This window comes from Branchiostoma belcheri, unplaced genomic scaffold, assembly GCF_001625305.1.
Source record: "Branchiostoma belcheri isolate BF01 breed outbred unplaced genomic scaffold, Haploidv18h27 scaffold75, whole genome shotgun sequence".
Lineage (NCBI taxonomy): Eukaryota > Metazoa > Chordata > Leptocardii > Amphioxiformes > Branchiostomatidae > Branchiostoma > Branchiostoma belcheri.
The window spans coordinates 1,116,256-1,133,641 of NW_017804409.1; the positions used below are offsets into that span (position 1 = coordinate 1,116,256).

Consider the following 17,386-nt stretch of genomic DNA (forward strand, 5'->3'; position numbering starts at 1 on the left):
ATATATATATATATATATATATATATATATATATATAGGATAATTAAGGGAGATTTTTGTTAGAACCAACCGATGTCTAGGAATCTCTTCTTCAAACCATCCACGACGCTCTGCAGCCCTGCCTCTGACAGAGCCTCCATCAGGACCTCTATGGTGGCGGCGTCTCCCTTCTTCTTCTTCCATTCCTGCAGCATGTCCATGCAGCGGGACTTGTCGTCGGGGTTTTTGCCGGCGATGTTCCCGATGTCAGGATCAGGCAAGCCGAGATGGAAGGCCAGGTTTTTCCAGTCTGTGCTAACTTTTTCCTTGATGAAATAGAAGTACTTCTCGACACCTGAAAGAATGTGTACACTGTGTGCAAGGATCGTTCTCACCTAGATCTTTTGATCAGTTTTTTTTTTTGGTCTTCTTCAGTAGACTGACCCCATGAGACCTGCCACATGGCTTCTTTGTAGAGTGACGTCAATACTGCGTCAAAGGTATCCGGTAAACGATGTCGGCCCCTGTCGCGGTTCAGTGATGGGTAATGGGCCCTGTTGTAAATAGCCTCCCCCCCCCTCGTCACATATCAGAGAAGCCACATGACAAGTCTCACTGGGTCAGTCTATAGAAAAAGACCAAAATGACTGGTCGAAAGTACTCTAGCTGAGAACAATATCTCTTGTGTTGGAACAAAGTTTTAACTTTCTACATGTAACTTCCGACAAAGATGAACTTTCATGATAATGTATACTTTTGGATGGACGCAAGATACACATACCCGCGTAAAGGCTTATAGAGGCTAGGTTTCATCAGTGCATAGAATGCAAAGGGCCACCCCACATACAAGCATAACGCATGGAGGTAAACTTTTTTCTACCTCCATGCATAACGTAAGTGTATTCATAAAAGTTACATGTTTTGTCTCAGTAAAATTCATATTTGTTTTACCTTGCAAAGCCGCGCGGACTCCAAATCCAGAAGCCTGCAAATGAATGTATTAATTAAAACGGATTAAAACGGATAAAATTATTCACGGATTTAAGTATTGTTAATATGATGTTTCCACTGAATTGAATGACATGTTACAGTTCAGTCTGTATCATGCCAGATGAGAAATCACAGAAGTGTAGAAATTTATTACAAAATTGTCTGTAAAATAACACGTTAGTATCAATGTGAAATTTATTCCATTATTATCAATAGTTTAATGAAATTACCTTGTATTGGTATTTCATTGTCAAATATTCAGTGTATAATATTTGTTCTCTGAAAGGAGACAGGTTCCTTGTTCATAACTAGCAAATAGAAAAAATGTTATTTCACCTCTTCTGCACTCCCATATCGCACATGAATTGACAACCTGCAAAGGAATTTTGGCTCCGGCTCTCCCTTCTCTCTTGCCCTACGAGCTGACCTTTTCAGTCTTGTTATTTCGCTTTCAAGTTTGTGTTTTTCAACTTCCACGCGTGGTAGGGCATGGAATTCAACATACCCTTTACCATCTAAACTATTCTGCTGGACATCCTTTAAAGCCATGACCTGCATGTGAAGGCGGTTGTAGTTTTGACTGTGGAAGGTGATCTGTTGCTTTCTGTTGTTTTCCATGCCGAATGGTGCCACGTTACCTGAGATGCGTATTTCTACTTCTTGTCCTTCGAATAGACGCACTGTGCCAGAAGGCAATGGACTCTTATAACCTTCTCCCATCAGCTCATGGCGTCTCTCTTCTACACTTCCACTAATAGTGCACTCCACAACGAATTCGTTTTCGTTGCCCTCTCGCTGCAGTAGGATGAACTGTACGGGAAGCTGTTGAAGCCACTGGCAGACTTGTTGTAACAGGATTGGCCCTAGCGGTTCTGTGTTGCCGAGGTCGTCTTTGACAAGGATTACAATCAAACTGGAAATGAGATATGCAGAAAATACTCTTTAACTCGACCCCGGTGAAATATGAACATACTGGCAAATTTGCAGTTTAAAAACACAGGAAAAACATCACTGCAACGTCGTATTGGTACTAAGTCACTGATATACAAAATTGTCTAAAGCATGGGATTTGTTTGATGTAATCTTGTAATTTGACGTTCTATCTTTTGTCCCTGACACAGTTTCTAGCGACAATGAGCTCACAATACCTGGAAAAATGGGTGACTTCAAACTCCACAACCTCCTCTGTAACCTCTTTGATACTATCGCCTGTCACTTCCATCCAGTCTTCTGTCCCCTCCTCACATGACATCACCCTCAGTTTGGTGGGCCCCTCGTGTTGGATGTTCATGTAGTGTTGAGGATGTGGGACTCGCACTGTGACCGGTTTGTGGAACTGGACTTCAGAGTCAGCCTGGGGCATGAGGTGTCGACGGATAGGCAGGCAACAGCATACCGATGATTGAGGCTCCTCGAACGAGAATGCAGTCACATCATCGGACACAATTTCCACCCTAACTATCGGGCTGGTGCTCACAACACTGCGGAAAGACTCGTCTTGTGCCTTAAGTTCCTCCACTGCTTCTTTTCTAATTTCTTGCACCTGTAGTTTAAAGAGTACGGCTATGTGATATCACAATAGCACAGATTACACATGTATCTACCCTCACACTTCATTTTAACATTACATCACTGTAATTATTACCTCCATGAACAAGAACTCGGAGATTCCATACCTCCATGAAAAATACATTTTTGTTAATGTTTTTTATTTGTCTCACTGACTATGGAAATAAGGTCGTAATTACCATTATGTAGTTTAATTTATGGTTTTATAAATTCAAATTACAATATCTTTCGTGTAAAATTCCTCTCCTTTGTCATACTTCATTTCAACATGTCCTAATTAATTATGCAAATGACTTCTACATTAACATAATATATGCATAGTGGTATTAACCTTGTAACTTAACTTACACATGTTGCAAGGTATAGAATTCTCATCATTCACCAATAAGGTGTCATAGAATTTTCACATTAATTATGCAAATTAGGTCATCATTTGCATAATTGGTATCTTGTTGATGTTCCGCCTGCCACAGATTAAATATATTACATGTATAAAGTACTATTATATAAAACAATGTAATTATAGAATTTCCTCCTCAGTTATGCAAATTAAGTCCTCATTTACATAATTACCTTCGCCAAGAAGGTTATGTTTTCAGTAGCGTTTGTCTGTGTGTGTGTGTGTGTGTTTGTGTGTGTGTGGTTTAGCAAGATAACTCGAGAAGCAGTGGATGGATTGGAATGAAACTTCGTAGGTGGGTAGGTCTTCATGAGACCTAGAAATGATTAGATTTTGCTCCCCCTGGCGGCTTTCCTAGGTACTGCAGCTGAACTTCCGGTTTTGATATCTCATGTTCTGGACATGCTAGGGTCACGAATTTTGGTTGGTAGATGGCTTTTGGGGTAGGGAAGAAGTGACATGAGTTTGGGTTCCCTAGCGCCTTGTTCTGGAACTGCAGGAGCATTTGTTGAAAAAAAATTGAAGGACGATAACTCAAGAACCGGTTGACGTATTGTCGTGATTTTTGGTATGTAGGTAGTTGAAGTGATGCTTGACATAATCAGATGGCAATTATGCAAATCAGGAGCTAATTTGCATAATTAATGAGGAAATTATATAAATCTGCTCTGTTCGATAATAGAACTATGAAACACTTGTGACATGTACTTGAGAACGAGAAAAATATCTGAGTATATAGATTATGTAAATGAGGACCTAATTTGCATAATTAATGACAAATTCTTATAATTCCATAGTTGTAACTGCTGCACCCCGAAATTCATCAACCGCAAGGGTTAACATCATTTGGCGAAGGTAAGAGATCGTGGAACTCTTGTTTGCATTTAATTATGTACAACTCTCCCTCAGCTACCCACAAACCAAAAATGATGAAAATACGTTGTTCCCATCTGGATTTATTGGCTTTTAAAGGTTTCGCCAGAAAGTACCCTGCAGTTCCAGAACAAGCTGCTAGCGGGACCAAACCCACACCAATTCCTGACAGGAAAAGCTATCTGTCACCAAAAAGTCAAGACCATAGCATGTTCAGGACAAAAGATACAAAAACCGGAAGTTCTGCTGCAGTACCAAGGTCATCCACCAGGAGGCCCATATTTGACCTTGACCTTTGTCTTCCTAAGACTTACCAACATACCAAATATCATCACAATCCATAAAGGTGTTATGAAGTTATGCTGACTACAAATGTGCGGAAACACAAAAACAGACACACACACAGACAGACACACAGACACGCCAAAAACAATACCTCCATTTTTCATGGAGGTAAAAATGGAGGTATTGTTTTTGGCGTGTCTGTGTGTGTGTCTGTGTGTGTGTTTGTGTTTCCGCACATTTGTTTAATTTGCATAATTAAGGAGGAAATTCTTTAATCACAGTGTTTTATATAATAGTGCTTTTATACATGTAATCTATTTAATCTATTTATGGCAGGTGGAACATCAACAGATACCAATTATGCAAATGATGGTCTAATTTGCATAATTAATGTGAACATTCTTTTATTCCTCATTGGTAAATGATGGGGATTTTATACGTTGTGACATGTGTAAGTTTCTTAAAAGGTTAACCTTACTATGCATATATCATGTCAATGTAGGGGTCATTTGCATAATTAATAAGGACATGTTGAAATGAAGTGGAAGAGAAGAATTTTACACGCAAAATATTGTAATTTGAATTTAGAAAACCATAAATTATACTAGACTATGGTAATTACGACCTTATTTACATAGTCAATGAGACAAATAAAAAACATTTACAAAAAGGTCTCCGAATTCTTATTCATTATATTGTTGAATTTGCAGAAATTGCTAGAATAGTATTGACCAATTGAATGACACTTCCCTTTTTTTGTCTATTGACTCATACTACCTAATGTTGATCAAACGTATCATTTTTACCAATCTAAATGCAAGTATTCGGCATAGAATACGAGACCTTGTCGACAACTTTCACATTTGTTTAAACTGAATTCCTGACCTGTACTGTGACGCGGGTTTCTGTGTTCACAGCCTGTTCCGGGAAGCTGATTTGTACCGCAGGCTGCGTTGATGACGTAAGCGTAAACCCTCCTATTGGCACTCTAAACTGGTCCTGTTTGGGTCGACTGATGACGGCAAAGATGGAGAAATGGTCCACTGATACTGCGACTCTGTCTTCGCCCTAAAATGAAAAAGTTGGGCCATTTCACTATCTGATCTATATCATACCCAGACCCGGATAACGTTCGCTGACGGGTTCCGGACCGGGCCGTACTTTACGCGTACGGCCCGGGCTTCAATGGCTTCCATAGAACGATTCGAACGCGTTTCGCCCTAACCGTGTGCACTTTCGAAAATGCCAATACGGGATTCGGACGTTGGAATTGATGTTGTTACATTTTTAGGTTTAGGGACACCAAGTTTTGACTCATGTTGCATTGAAAGGCGCGTTTTCTCGGGTGGGTATGACATAAATGAAATACAACACGGTGTATTCCGCATCGCCCTCGGTCCCAGCCCTCGACCGGAGGGCGATCCGACCCGCGGTCGGGCTGGTACCTCGGGCGATACGGAATACACCTTGTAGTATTCTATATGTATTCTGGAAGACACCATTTCCTATCGAAAAGAGTATGAAATTTTGTTCTCTTGGGGAATTTCTTGTTTGTCCACCTACATTTTTACTGGTTTCAAGTTCCGTCCATTGCGACCTGTCCTCAGTGACCCACACAACTTCCGTAGCGCCACTTGACGACTTGTTGTTGTACTGCATCTGCACAGTGACAGGTTGATGGAAGGTTGTCCCGTGCGGACCCAGCTCTATGATGTCACTCACTAACATCTCTCCGTCCTTCAGGGGAAGGGTGACGTCATTGGGGTTGATGACCTGACAGGTGATTTCTGTTTCCATGGTAACGGCCCCAGGCGGCACAGAGACGGTACAAGGCGTGGTTCTCAGTTCACCTCCTTCTGGACCCATTTTTCGACTGTAAGGGCTGTGAGAGTATGGGAATCCATCATATATACTTCACAAGTATGTATGAGTGTGCAAAATTTAGGTCATAATTCAAAATTTGGGGCCGCGCGGAGCCTCGGCGGGCTGTTTTTGGCACTATCGCACGGGACCTGGACGGAGACTGGCGGGGTTCCCGACGCGGCTGCCGACCTATGTTTGGCCCCGCGCGGTCGCCGAGTTGATTTTAACTCGAACTTAAAATCAGCCCGGGCCCCAGCGAGAAAAATACGCCGGGACAAACCTGTAACCTAATCGCCAGTCACCCGGTTGGGCACCTATCTAAGATTATGAAGTCACGTGTGCTGATCAGTGCATCAGGTGTTCAGAAGAAGGTGGTTATTGGGGGCATTCGCAGAAAGGAATTAAAGTCGCAAGGTTGTTCTCGACATAGCTCCATCATCAGTGAGCCGTGCTGTTCATACCATATGATACACCGGTCTGCGGCCGGCTGTCAAAGGGACCAAAAGTTTGTGAATTTTAACTAGAAGCCGCCCCAGCGCCGACTGCAGAGAACCGACCCCGACAGGAAGCCGTAAAGGAACATTTAATTGTGACCCTGACAGTCGGCGCACGCTCGGCTTCATGACGCCGGCCGGCGTCTACACCGAGAACATTCTTGGAAATTTGACTTCAGCTATATTTGCCTTCAGCACTTTGAAATGTGACTTCAGCAGTTTTAATAAATACCTTGTAGTGGGTAACGCAGGCTGCGTTGATGACGTTATGGTGCTCTCTTTAGTAGACGCAGTAAAGCTGTCCTGTTCGAGCTGGCTGACGACGGCAAAGATGAAAGAGTGGTCCACTGATACTGCGACTCTGTTGCCATTCTAAAATGAAAGGAAACACAGAATACAATAGCTGTTATAGATAGTGGACGGTCAGTCAGGTGCCAGTGCCGAGTTGTAGGTTCTTCCCCACGATTTAGACAGGACTTCGTATGAAATATTGCACTTATTATGTTCAGCTACGTACTTCTTTGGTGGTTTCAAGTTTCATCCATTGTGTCCTGTCATCAGTGACCCACACGACAACTTCCGTAGCGCCACTTGACGACTTGTTGTTGTACTGCATCTGCACAGTGACAGGTTGGTGGAAGGTTGTCCCGTGCGGACCCAGCTCTATGATGTCACTCACTAACATCTCTCCGTCCTTCAGGGGAAGGGTGACGTCATTGGGGTTGATGACCTGACAGGTGATTTCTGTTTCCATGGTAACGGCCTCAGGTGGTACAGAGACGGTACAAGGCGCGGTTCTCAGTTCACCTCCTTCTGGACCCATTTTTCGCCTAGAAAGACACATCATACATGCTTTGCATGAAAAGGAATTTGTGTGCAGAATTACCTGAATGTGTTATTCTCATACAGCCGGAATAACAGGTAATACCTTCCTCTGCAACATAAGCAAGACGTCAATTATATAATAAAATAATAAACTCTTAAGTTGTATGCAAATCTCATGAGTTCGTCCCATGTGTTACTTTTGCAGAAAACAATGATTCAAAAATAGGATGCAAGATTAGAAACTTAGTATAGAATATTCAAATTTATTATACATGTGTGTTGATTACTATATATGTTAAGACCAAAGTTAATTAAAAGTTATGACGTGTACATACAGTAACTGTGACTTAGATTATTTGCCCAAAATTTTAATTTCGCACGGCATGTGGAATAGGAAAGGAGTTTATAGTGATGTTTTAGGTTCGCTGTTGAAAAATTGAAGCAATAATTAATAAGAGATGTATAAATATATAATCATGAACATAACCACCGGCCGAAAATTTCAATCATAATTATCCCACCGAGATGCATTTTTGAATACGAACATTGTTATGAATTTATGATAACAGTATCCTGTTATCGTGTCTTGTTCAAGATTTCTATTCCGCCGAAAATGAACGTTGTAGTTCTTTGTCTTGGCATGTGGTTGCCTTAAAATGACCGGAGCTTTATTAGTGTTAACACCAAGTTGATAGTGCGCAACTCAAATCAGGTTTTACATACCAGGCGATCTTGTCTGGTGCAAAAAGCTTCAGAATCTTCCTCCTTCCCACCAGGATGTGGTCGTTATCACGCCCGTATGGAACATCTATACTTGCCGCTATGTCCTCAGGAGACCTGCCGAGCTACACAGAAAACTGTAGCCATTAGGCCATGTTGATTTGATTATATGGATGACATCCGCGCGCGCATGAATTTTCGGCCGTTTCCAAAAAAAAAGTTTTCAACCATACAGTAAATCGTACAAAACAGTTGCAAAATGAGCAAAAATATACCATAAGTTACAAAAAAATTAATAAAAACTATACCAATGTCGTAGAATGCCGAAATCAAAAGAAAAAAGACGAAATTGTAAAGAAATGAACTTGAAGACTAGATTATTCGCCAAACCATATTCTGTGCCATTTGCTCAACCCTCATGACCACGTAGATTTCATAATGAAAAGAACTTTTTTTTTGCAAAACTTTTTTTTTTATTCGCACGCGCGCATCAGTTTTGGGGCTCCCGGAGGATGTCATCCATATAATCAAATCAACATGGCCTTAGACTGGCACATTGAAGGTGATTTCAACACATTATTTAGGTAACGTAGGCGGCATGGAATAAAGAAATGGTTGTCGAGAGGAAAAAGAATTTTAAGTTCTATTAAGTTCTATTAAAAGAATTCCGATCACAGGCTGCTCGCCATGACAGTCTGCCTCCGTCTCCAAAGGAACTCCTCCAGCAAAGCGCAACGCAAGTTTGACGTGTTAAAGCTACGGTCCCCTGAAGTAGTAACCCACTTTCAGCTGGAACTCCATAACCGCTTTGCTGCCCTACCATCCGACCCAGATGCAGCCAGCCCGGAGAAACTCTGGTCAGACATAAAGCAAAACATCGCTGCTGCCGCAACTAGGGTGCTGGGGCACAAACGCAAGAGGAAAAAGAAGGACTTCCTTTCAGAGGAAACTCTAAGCATCGTGGAGGCAATGAGGAAAGCCAGACTGGAAGGAAACCTCTTGGAGTGCAGACGGCTCAACCCGGTACGCAACAAGCTACTCCGCAAGGACAAGCAGAACTGGCTTGACAACCTAGCAGAGGAGGCAGAGGCGGCTGCCCGTAGAGGTGACCAAGGCTCTGTTTACAGAACTCTAAGGACTCTATCGGGGAAAACATCTTCGTCTACTGCAGCCGTGAAAGCCATGGATGGTACCATCCCTGACACCCCAGAGCAACAGCTGGAGCGCTGGAGGGAGCACTTCCAGACGTTGCTCAACCGCCCAGCGCCTCCCCCTTCTCCTCTTCTGGATGCACTTGCTGCCACGGCCATTGAGGACGACTCTGTTCCCACGGGTCCCCCCACCTTGGAGGAAGTGGTCAAGGCAATAGGGAAGCTTAAACCCGGCAGGGCTGCAGGGGATGATGGCATCACCCCAGAGTTGCTGTTACATGGTGGCTACTCGCTTGCAGGACAGCTCCAACAGCTCTTTACTATCATCTGGAGGAGCGACACTGTTCCAGCGGACTAGCTCCTGGGAGTCATCCTTCCATTTTGGAAGAAGGGCCCGAAAGATGTATGCAGCAACTATAGAGGGATCACCCTGCTCAGCGTGCCCGGGAAGGTGTTTGCTAACATCCTGCTCGCAAGGCTGCGACCTCTTCTCCTCCGCAAGCAAAGACAGGAGCAAAGCGGTTTCACCCCTGGCCGCTCCACGGTGGACAGGATTCTCACTCTCCGCCTACTTGCCGAGAAAAACCGCTGTACGCAGCCTATGTCGACCTGAAACAGGCTTTCGACTCGGTGGACAGGAATGCTCTCTGGCTTCTACTCAAGGCCCTAGGTGTCCCTGCCAAGCTGGTGCACCTGCTCTCTCTACTGTACTCCAACACGTCCTCCCGTGTGAAAGTAAACGGTCTACTCTCTGACAGCTTCGTCATCAAAAGCGGCGTCCGACAGGGCTGTGTGTTAGCCCCAACCATCTTTAACGTTGCGATAGACCACGTCATGGGGAGAACTGTGGAGCAGTGCAACTGCGGTGTCAGCTTTGGTGATCTCACCGTCACAGACCTGGATTTTGCAGATGATGTGGCAATCCTGGCCGAGGTACTCGAAGTCCTCCAACTTGCCCTACAGGCCATGGACACGGAAACCCAACCACTTGGGTTGATGGTCAGTTGGGAAAAGACCAAGGTACAGTGCCTTAGTGACTTCGAGGCCGCCCGCCCGGGTCCTGTGATCAACGCCCGCCAGGTTGAATCTGTAGAGCGGTTCTCGTACCTCGGCGGCACAATCACCTCGGACTGCAGGAGCGACGCCGATATCCATCTCCGCATCGGCCGTGCCTCCGCTGCGATGGCTAGCCTGGACAACGTCTGGAGCAACCGGAAGCTCTCACTACAGACCAAACTTAGGCTCTACAACAGCTTGGTACTATCCATCCTTATGTACAACGCTGAGACGTGGACGTTAACAGCCACCCATGAACTCCGTGTTAACGCCTTCGACACCAGATGCCTTAGAAGACTGCTCGGCATCAGGTGGTTTGATCGAGTATCCAACGCCACCCTGCGTGACATCACCAAACAGCCTCCCCTGACCAGTAAGATACGGCTGGCCAGGCTCCGGCTCTTTGGCCATATTGCTAGGGCGGTGCCCCCCCTGGAGCCTGCTGCTCTACTGAGAGAGTCGGCCTCCACTACATGGTCCCGTCCTAGAGGCCGCCCACGACGAACCTGGTGCGATCAACTGAAGGATGATCTTCTGACTGTCTCCCTCAACCTCGACACTGCGTGGGAGGCAGCCCAGGACAGAACCACCTGGAGATCCATATGCCGAGGCGCTACGGTCCCCATGGAAGCATGCGGCCTTGAGTGAGTGAGTGAGTGATTAAAAGAGAATGAAAATATACATCGCTGCCACTGTCAGCCATATAGAACCTATGCCCTCTACATGACATGTCAGTATCAAATGTCTCTTCCTCATACCCATGTGCCATTTATCTAGAAATAGGCATCGGCACAACTGCTGTCATATTGGGACAGTGTGACGTCTATTTTAGACATATCAATATATATCTGTACAATGTTGATTCAGATTTATTGTTTTCGGCATTCTTCCGGAAGCTGCGTTGTAAAGTGGCGTGTTTCCAGACTGTAACAGCAGCAACAGAGATTACATGCTAAGAAAAGCCTGTCCCCTTCATTTTAACAAACACTAAATACGCGGGATGTTCAACACACAAACGTATCCATCACAAGGATAAACCCTTACCCGATCCCTAATGTCGACCTGTGATCCATACTTCAGGAGGAGTTCAGCAACACCAACATGTCCACCTTCAGTTGCCTTAAAAAGTGGTGTGGCTCCAGACTGTAGCAGCAGGAATAGAGATGACATTACATGATAAGAAAAGCCTATCATCATTATCCTAATAAATTATGAATATGCGAGACGTGTTCAACATTCAAACATGCCCATCACCTGTAGTAAGTATCAGACCTTACCTCATCCCTAAGGTCCACCTGTGCTCCAGCCTTCAGAAGGAGTTCAGCAACACCAACATGTCCACCTTCAGCTGCCTTGTGAAGTGGCATGTCGTCATCCTACATCAACAGGAATAGAGATACCATTACCTAAGTAGGAAAAACCTATCGTCATGTTCATGATAAACAGTTGAGCACCAATTAATTAATATGTCCATCGCCCGTAGCATCGACCCTTACCCGACCTCTGATGTTGACCTGTGCTCCACTGAAGGAGTTCAGAAACACCAACATGACTTTTAAAGTCATGGAAGATTCCAATAGTCTTGAAATTTAAGCTTAATGAATTTCCTGTACAAGTTCCTCAACTTTTTTTAGCATGGCCTTTCTTTCTTTTACCATGCAAAGTTATCCTGCTCAGTGTCTCATATCCTTACATGTACAGTGTGTCATGGGGAACCACAATATGCTGTATTTTTTCAACTGACACAAGTGAAAAGGGTCACTGGTGTTTTGAAACCTCTTGGAACCTAGCCTGCATGAGTGTCAGCCTTGTTAGCTTTCGTTGGCTGACACTCAGGCTACTTCGAACCGGATTACTTCGAACCGGATTACTTCGAACCGGAGGAAAGCAAACATATACCACAACCGACCTGGGGGACCATATCTCTCCGCCCCTCTCCGACTTGGCCTGTGATGAAACAGATTTCTGGTAAAAAGAAAGCGGTTCGTCCCTACTCACCCAGCCGACACGACAGTTGACATCCACTTCCTGTTGGAGCAATTTCTTCACCTCCTGTTCATCTCCTCTACGAGCTGCATCCACAAGGTCCTGAAGAGAGCGGCATTCATCATCATAATACAGCAGTGATAAAAATAACACAGAGATAGAAACAATGCAATACCGTATAACGTGTTCTTCGAAGTTATCTTATGATTATGATTTTTACACTTCTAAGATTATCAAGTCACTGCTATCATGATGGTAGCGTCATCATCATCATCGGTCGACCGTATTGGTCGGGGTTATACCGCCCCTTACGATGTGACAGACCCTTTCGTTAGCTTAATAATAATACCAGACGGGGTTCGCCACGCCTCCGTCCAGGTGATGATGTAATCACCATGTGGCTGATACGGAACAGATGGTAGCGTACACACACCGTAAGTTTGCTTGGTGTTGACTTTTTCCAGTCTTTCGCACAAATATTCGTAAATATTTGTACCTCAAACAGTCCACAGCAAAATTATCAGTTACGATAAGGTTTGTATATATCAGGTAAATATTTAATCAAGCATCGGCGACGTACAAAGTCTGTAGACGCTTTGCCACGTACACCAAACACTATCGTTTACTGATGTACTCATATTCAGGTAGGACATCGATTAAAACATCTTCATAGTTATCAAAGTCAATACTACCTAATCAATTAACTGAAGATTCTTTGTCACAACTGACCAGCAATTCAAGCTAAGCCACTGTTGGAACTCTACAACACAAAACAATACAAAACAACACAACACAACACAACACAACACAACACAACACAACACAACACAACACAACACAACACAACACAACACAATGCAAGGTTTACAATGGAAGTTTACCCGTTCAAGATCCTCCTTAGATTTGGACATCTTGCTTGACTTGTACCTTTCTCACGAAAGGTTCGTTGGGTCTCAGCAGTTTCGTTGGTCGGCAACCGCCTATATGTCCGCAACTTTGACCGATTGGCAGATAAGGTCGCATAACACAGTATTTATGGGCGAATCCAGTGGTCAAAAGTAGTCCGGGCACAAAGTAGTGCGGCACAGTACTTGAGAAAGCTGCCGAGACCTTTTTCGTGCAGGATAGCGAGGTGAAAACTGTGCTGAATTGTAGAGCACCCCCATCAAACTCCTTTCAAGCCGTACCCGCGAAAATTTCAAGCCGTACCCGGTAATTCGTGCCGTACCCTGTACTTTTTCGCCGTACCCAATGGCGGATATCGCTCAGCCCCGGTGCGTAGTCACTCGGAAGTCGTGTCTAAAATACCCTGTACGGCAACGATACACAACCTCATATAGCCTTTGCTCTGGTAAATATTCCTGGCCACCTATCTGCCGAATGGCGTCGTACAAATCGCGCCCAATCTTGAGAACACTTCGCTCGACCACCACGTCGACAACTGCGATCACAACAATGTGTAAATGTGAGTTAGACCGCTTCATTCTTGACAACAGGGAAAACATCATGGATTTACGTCGCCAGAAAATATGCCCAGAGGAAGTAGAGAAAAGGGTAAAGGAAAGGGGGACAGATCTACGTGATATAGTCACAAGGAAAATTGACAAAGAAGTAGCTATGTTTGTTAGCAACTTTGGTCATGACCAAGGCGAGCCAAATTTCACTGTATCACTTGGGGACACGTCATCCGAGAGAAAAGGAAGAGTGAGAAATTTCAAGAAGATAGCCAAAATCGCTGCCATGTGTGTGTTCTCGACCATGTTGATACTGTTAGCTTATACTTTAATCTAGAAAACGCAGGTATACAATAATTGTATTAACCAATTGCTTACGTCACGTATCAGTAAAGTCTCGTGTGAATAAGGTCACGTGTTTGTAAACCGTAACTCTCGCGAGATCACGTTGTGAAGTGATTGGTCATGATTATCCTGATGAAGGCGACAGTGGTCGCTGAAAATTTGATCTCTCGGTAAACTGTGTGTTGGAATAAAGTTCAACTTTTTACGATAATTGTATTAGTCATTACTTCTCTCTGTCTCTCTAGCATAGGCCACCAATGACCTTCTTGTCATTGTAGTTATTTGGGCGACAGATCAAATAGATTAATTAGATGCACAATACACGACCCCTGACCTCACTGACCCAGAGGTCATCTGCTATTGTCATCACAAGTTGCGGGCAGTGGGAGCTCACCTACTCGAGCTCGTCTGAATTTTCTGAGCTCTCTACCGCGCTACTGTTGTCCAGTCCGTCCTTACTCCGATCTGACTAGTTCCAACATGCAGTATTTCTAGTCAAGATCCTTTTATTCAACATGTGGAGGGCTGGATTCCCCGCCTCAAGAAGGTAGTTCACTTCGCGTCACGGCACGCCGTGCTCCGGCCCGAGCGCCTGCAGGGCTTCGCCATCATCAGGTCTTCACGTGGCGGATCGCTCCTACGTGTAAGCCTGCCTCGGTTTTCTACAGCGACATGGAGAGCGGACAGTGAGTACATTTCGCTTCGGACTTGACCGGGTTATTTTGACGTGCAGGTACTGTAAGTACGGATTCGTTAAACACGCCAATTTGCACGATCTGTAGCCTGATTACCCGCGCTCCAGCGGCCGGCCGCCCCGAAGTCGGGGTCAATTTGTCTAACACAGGCTAGGCCGATCTGTAACTCTATGACTTTACAGCGCCGATCGAGGCCCTTATCTCTCGAATTCTTATATGCGGACACGATTACTAGTGAATTGCAAGTCGGTAACGTAGCACCGGACTATGCCACGCAAAATAAATAGGTTCTAATAGTTCAATCAAGTTTGGTGCATTCCGCCAAAATCCCACGTGCAAGCTGGGTACCCCGCCATACTTCCAGATGTTGCACCGCGCCGGCGGACCCCCCACGCGTCCCAGTTCGATCACGCGCAGAAATCGTGATCAGCTTGTCCTGTAGTCCTGTTCCTAGATTTAGCGTTCCGCTCCAGAGCCAGGCAGCCAGACTGGCGGTCGCCCTGACAACGGGAGGGCGGTCAGGATCGCATCAGTGGCTCGGCTTGACGCTTCGTGCTCCATACTGCTGCTTGTTTACATTATCTGTGTCTCTGTGAGTACGGACTTGTTCACACGTTGTCGCCTGGTAATCCGGGTTACGCAGTATTTAAAAAAGGACAGGTCACTAAAATATGGACATACGGCGTGTCACTGCATAGGTATCATTCATAGGGAAGTTGACACTTCAGTATCTCGGTTTAATCGGACCATCCATAGTTTAATTCTCACTTAGTCAATCTCTTCGACTTCATATCCGGCTCTAATCAGCCGCCGGGCTACAGATGGCCTAACGTACAGGCACCTCTCCCGTGACTGTGTTCCAGGCCTGAGTGACACGAACTTCTTTTGACGCGGTATCTGTCCAATCCAGTGACTTTCGTGTTACTCCGGCTCAGACCCTGAACTCGTGCCAGCCGGCCCCAGCCGCCGGCTTGTTTGTTCGACCCAACGCTCGCGTCAACATAGTCGAGGGTGGCGACATCCATATTACCCGGGCCCAGATGGATCAACCGCCATTTTTTGCGCCATTCGGCTCAAAAGCCAACCTCGTGTCGTTCTGGTCCAGTGTGCCGGCTTCATGTTAACAGGCTTGTACGCCACCCTCGTGTCAACCGGGTCCCATGTGCTAGCTTCGTGTTATTCGGCTCAGAGTCAAACGTCATCCTCGTGTCAGCCCGGTCCAGCACTGCGCAGGCTTCGTGTTCTTAGTATTCGGCTCAAACGCCAGCCTCGTGCCACCCCGGTCCAGTGTGCCGGCCTCGTCTTTCTTACTCAAACGCCAACCGCGTGTCAGCCCGGCCCGGAGTGCCGGTGTCGCGTTCTTCGGCTCAAACGCCAACTACGTGTCAGCCCGGTCCTGCGTGCCGGCTTCGTGTTCTTCGGCTCCAACGCCACCTGCGTGTCAGCCCGGTCCTGCGTGCCGGCTTCGTGTTCTTCGGCTCCAACGCCAACCGCGTGTCAGCCCGGTCCTACGTGCCGGCTTCGTGTCTTCGGCTCCAACGCCATCTGCGTGTCAGCCCGGTTAGCCGGCTTCGTCTTATCTCGGATCGGCTTAACCGCCACACTCGTGTCAACTTTGGCCCCATCGCCAACCTGTGTCGTCTCGTCAAACTCGTGTCTTCTCGGCGCAACCGTCAAACTCGTGTCTTCTCGGCTCAACCGCCAAAACTCGTGTCCTCTCGGCGAAACCGTCAAACTCGTGTCATCTCGGCGCAATCGTCAAACTCGTGTCTTCTCGGCTCAACCGCCAAATCTCGTGTCCTCTCGGCGACACCGTCAATCTCGTGTCCTCTCGGCTCAACCGCCAAACTCGTGTCATCTCGGCTCCACCGCCAAACTCGTGTCATCTCGGCTCAACCATCAAGCAACCTTGTGTCATCTCGGCTCAACTGCCAAACTCGTGTCTTCTCGGCTTAACCGCCAAAACTCGTGTCATCTCGGCTCAATAGCCAAAACTCGTGTCATCTCGGCTCAACCGCCAAACTCGTGTCATCTCGGCTCAACCGTCAAGCAACCTCGTGTAATCTCGGCTCAACCGTCAAACCCGTGTCTTCTCGGCTCAACCGCCAAAACTCGTGTCATCTCGGCTCAATAGCCAAACTCGTGTCATCTCGGCTCAACCGCCAACCTCGTGTCTTCTCGGCTCAACCGCCAAACTCGTGTCATCTCGGCTCAACAGCCAAAACTCGTGTCATCTCGGCTCAACCGCCCACCTCGTGTCATCTAGGCTCAACCGCCAGCCTCGTGTCATCTAGGCTCAACCGCCCACCTCGTGTCATCTCGGCTCAACCGCCAGCCTCGTCTCATCTCGGTTCGACCGCCAAACTCGTGTCATCTCGGCTCAACCGCCAAAACTCGTGTCATCTCGGCTCCTCCGCCAACCTCGGGTCATATCCGCTCAACCGCCGAAACTCGTGTCATCTCGGCTCAACCGCCAAGCTCAACCGCCAAAACTCGTGTCATCTCGGCTCAACAGCCAAAACTCGTGTCATCTCGGCTCAACCTCCTACCTCGTGTTCTCTAGGCTCAACCGCCAGCCTCGTATCATCTCGGTTCAACCGCCAAACTCGTGTCATCTCAGCTCAACCTCCCAAACTCGTGTCATCTCGGGCATTTTCGGCTCGACCGCCAAACTCGCGAATCCCGGCTCGACCGCCAACCT

The 17,386-nt window shown here is 46.1% G+C and overlaps 1 protein-coding gene across 1 annotated transcript; it reads right to left on the reverse strand.

The window, feature by feature from the left end:
* Positions 1 to 59: 59 nt before the first annotated feature.
* Positions 60 to 7,276, reverse strand: LOC109485372 (ankyrin-3-like). Its single transcript, XM_019788929.1, has 8 exons — positions 6,971 to 7,276; positions 6,686 to 6,825; positions 5,660 to 5,978; positions 4,982 to 5,164; positions 2,402 to 2,512; positions 2,118 to 2,323; positions 1,389 to 1,882; positions 60 to 334 (listed from the first exon to the last, which is right to left on the reverse strand). Exons 1-8 carry the CDS (start codon positions 7,274 to 7,276, stop codon positions 60 to 62), a joined length of 2,034 nt encoding a protein of 677 aa, XP_019644488.1.
* Between the last annotated feature and the right edge of the window lie 10,110 nt (positions 7,277 to 17,386).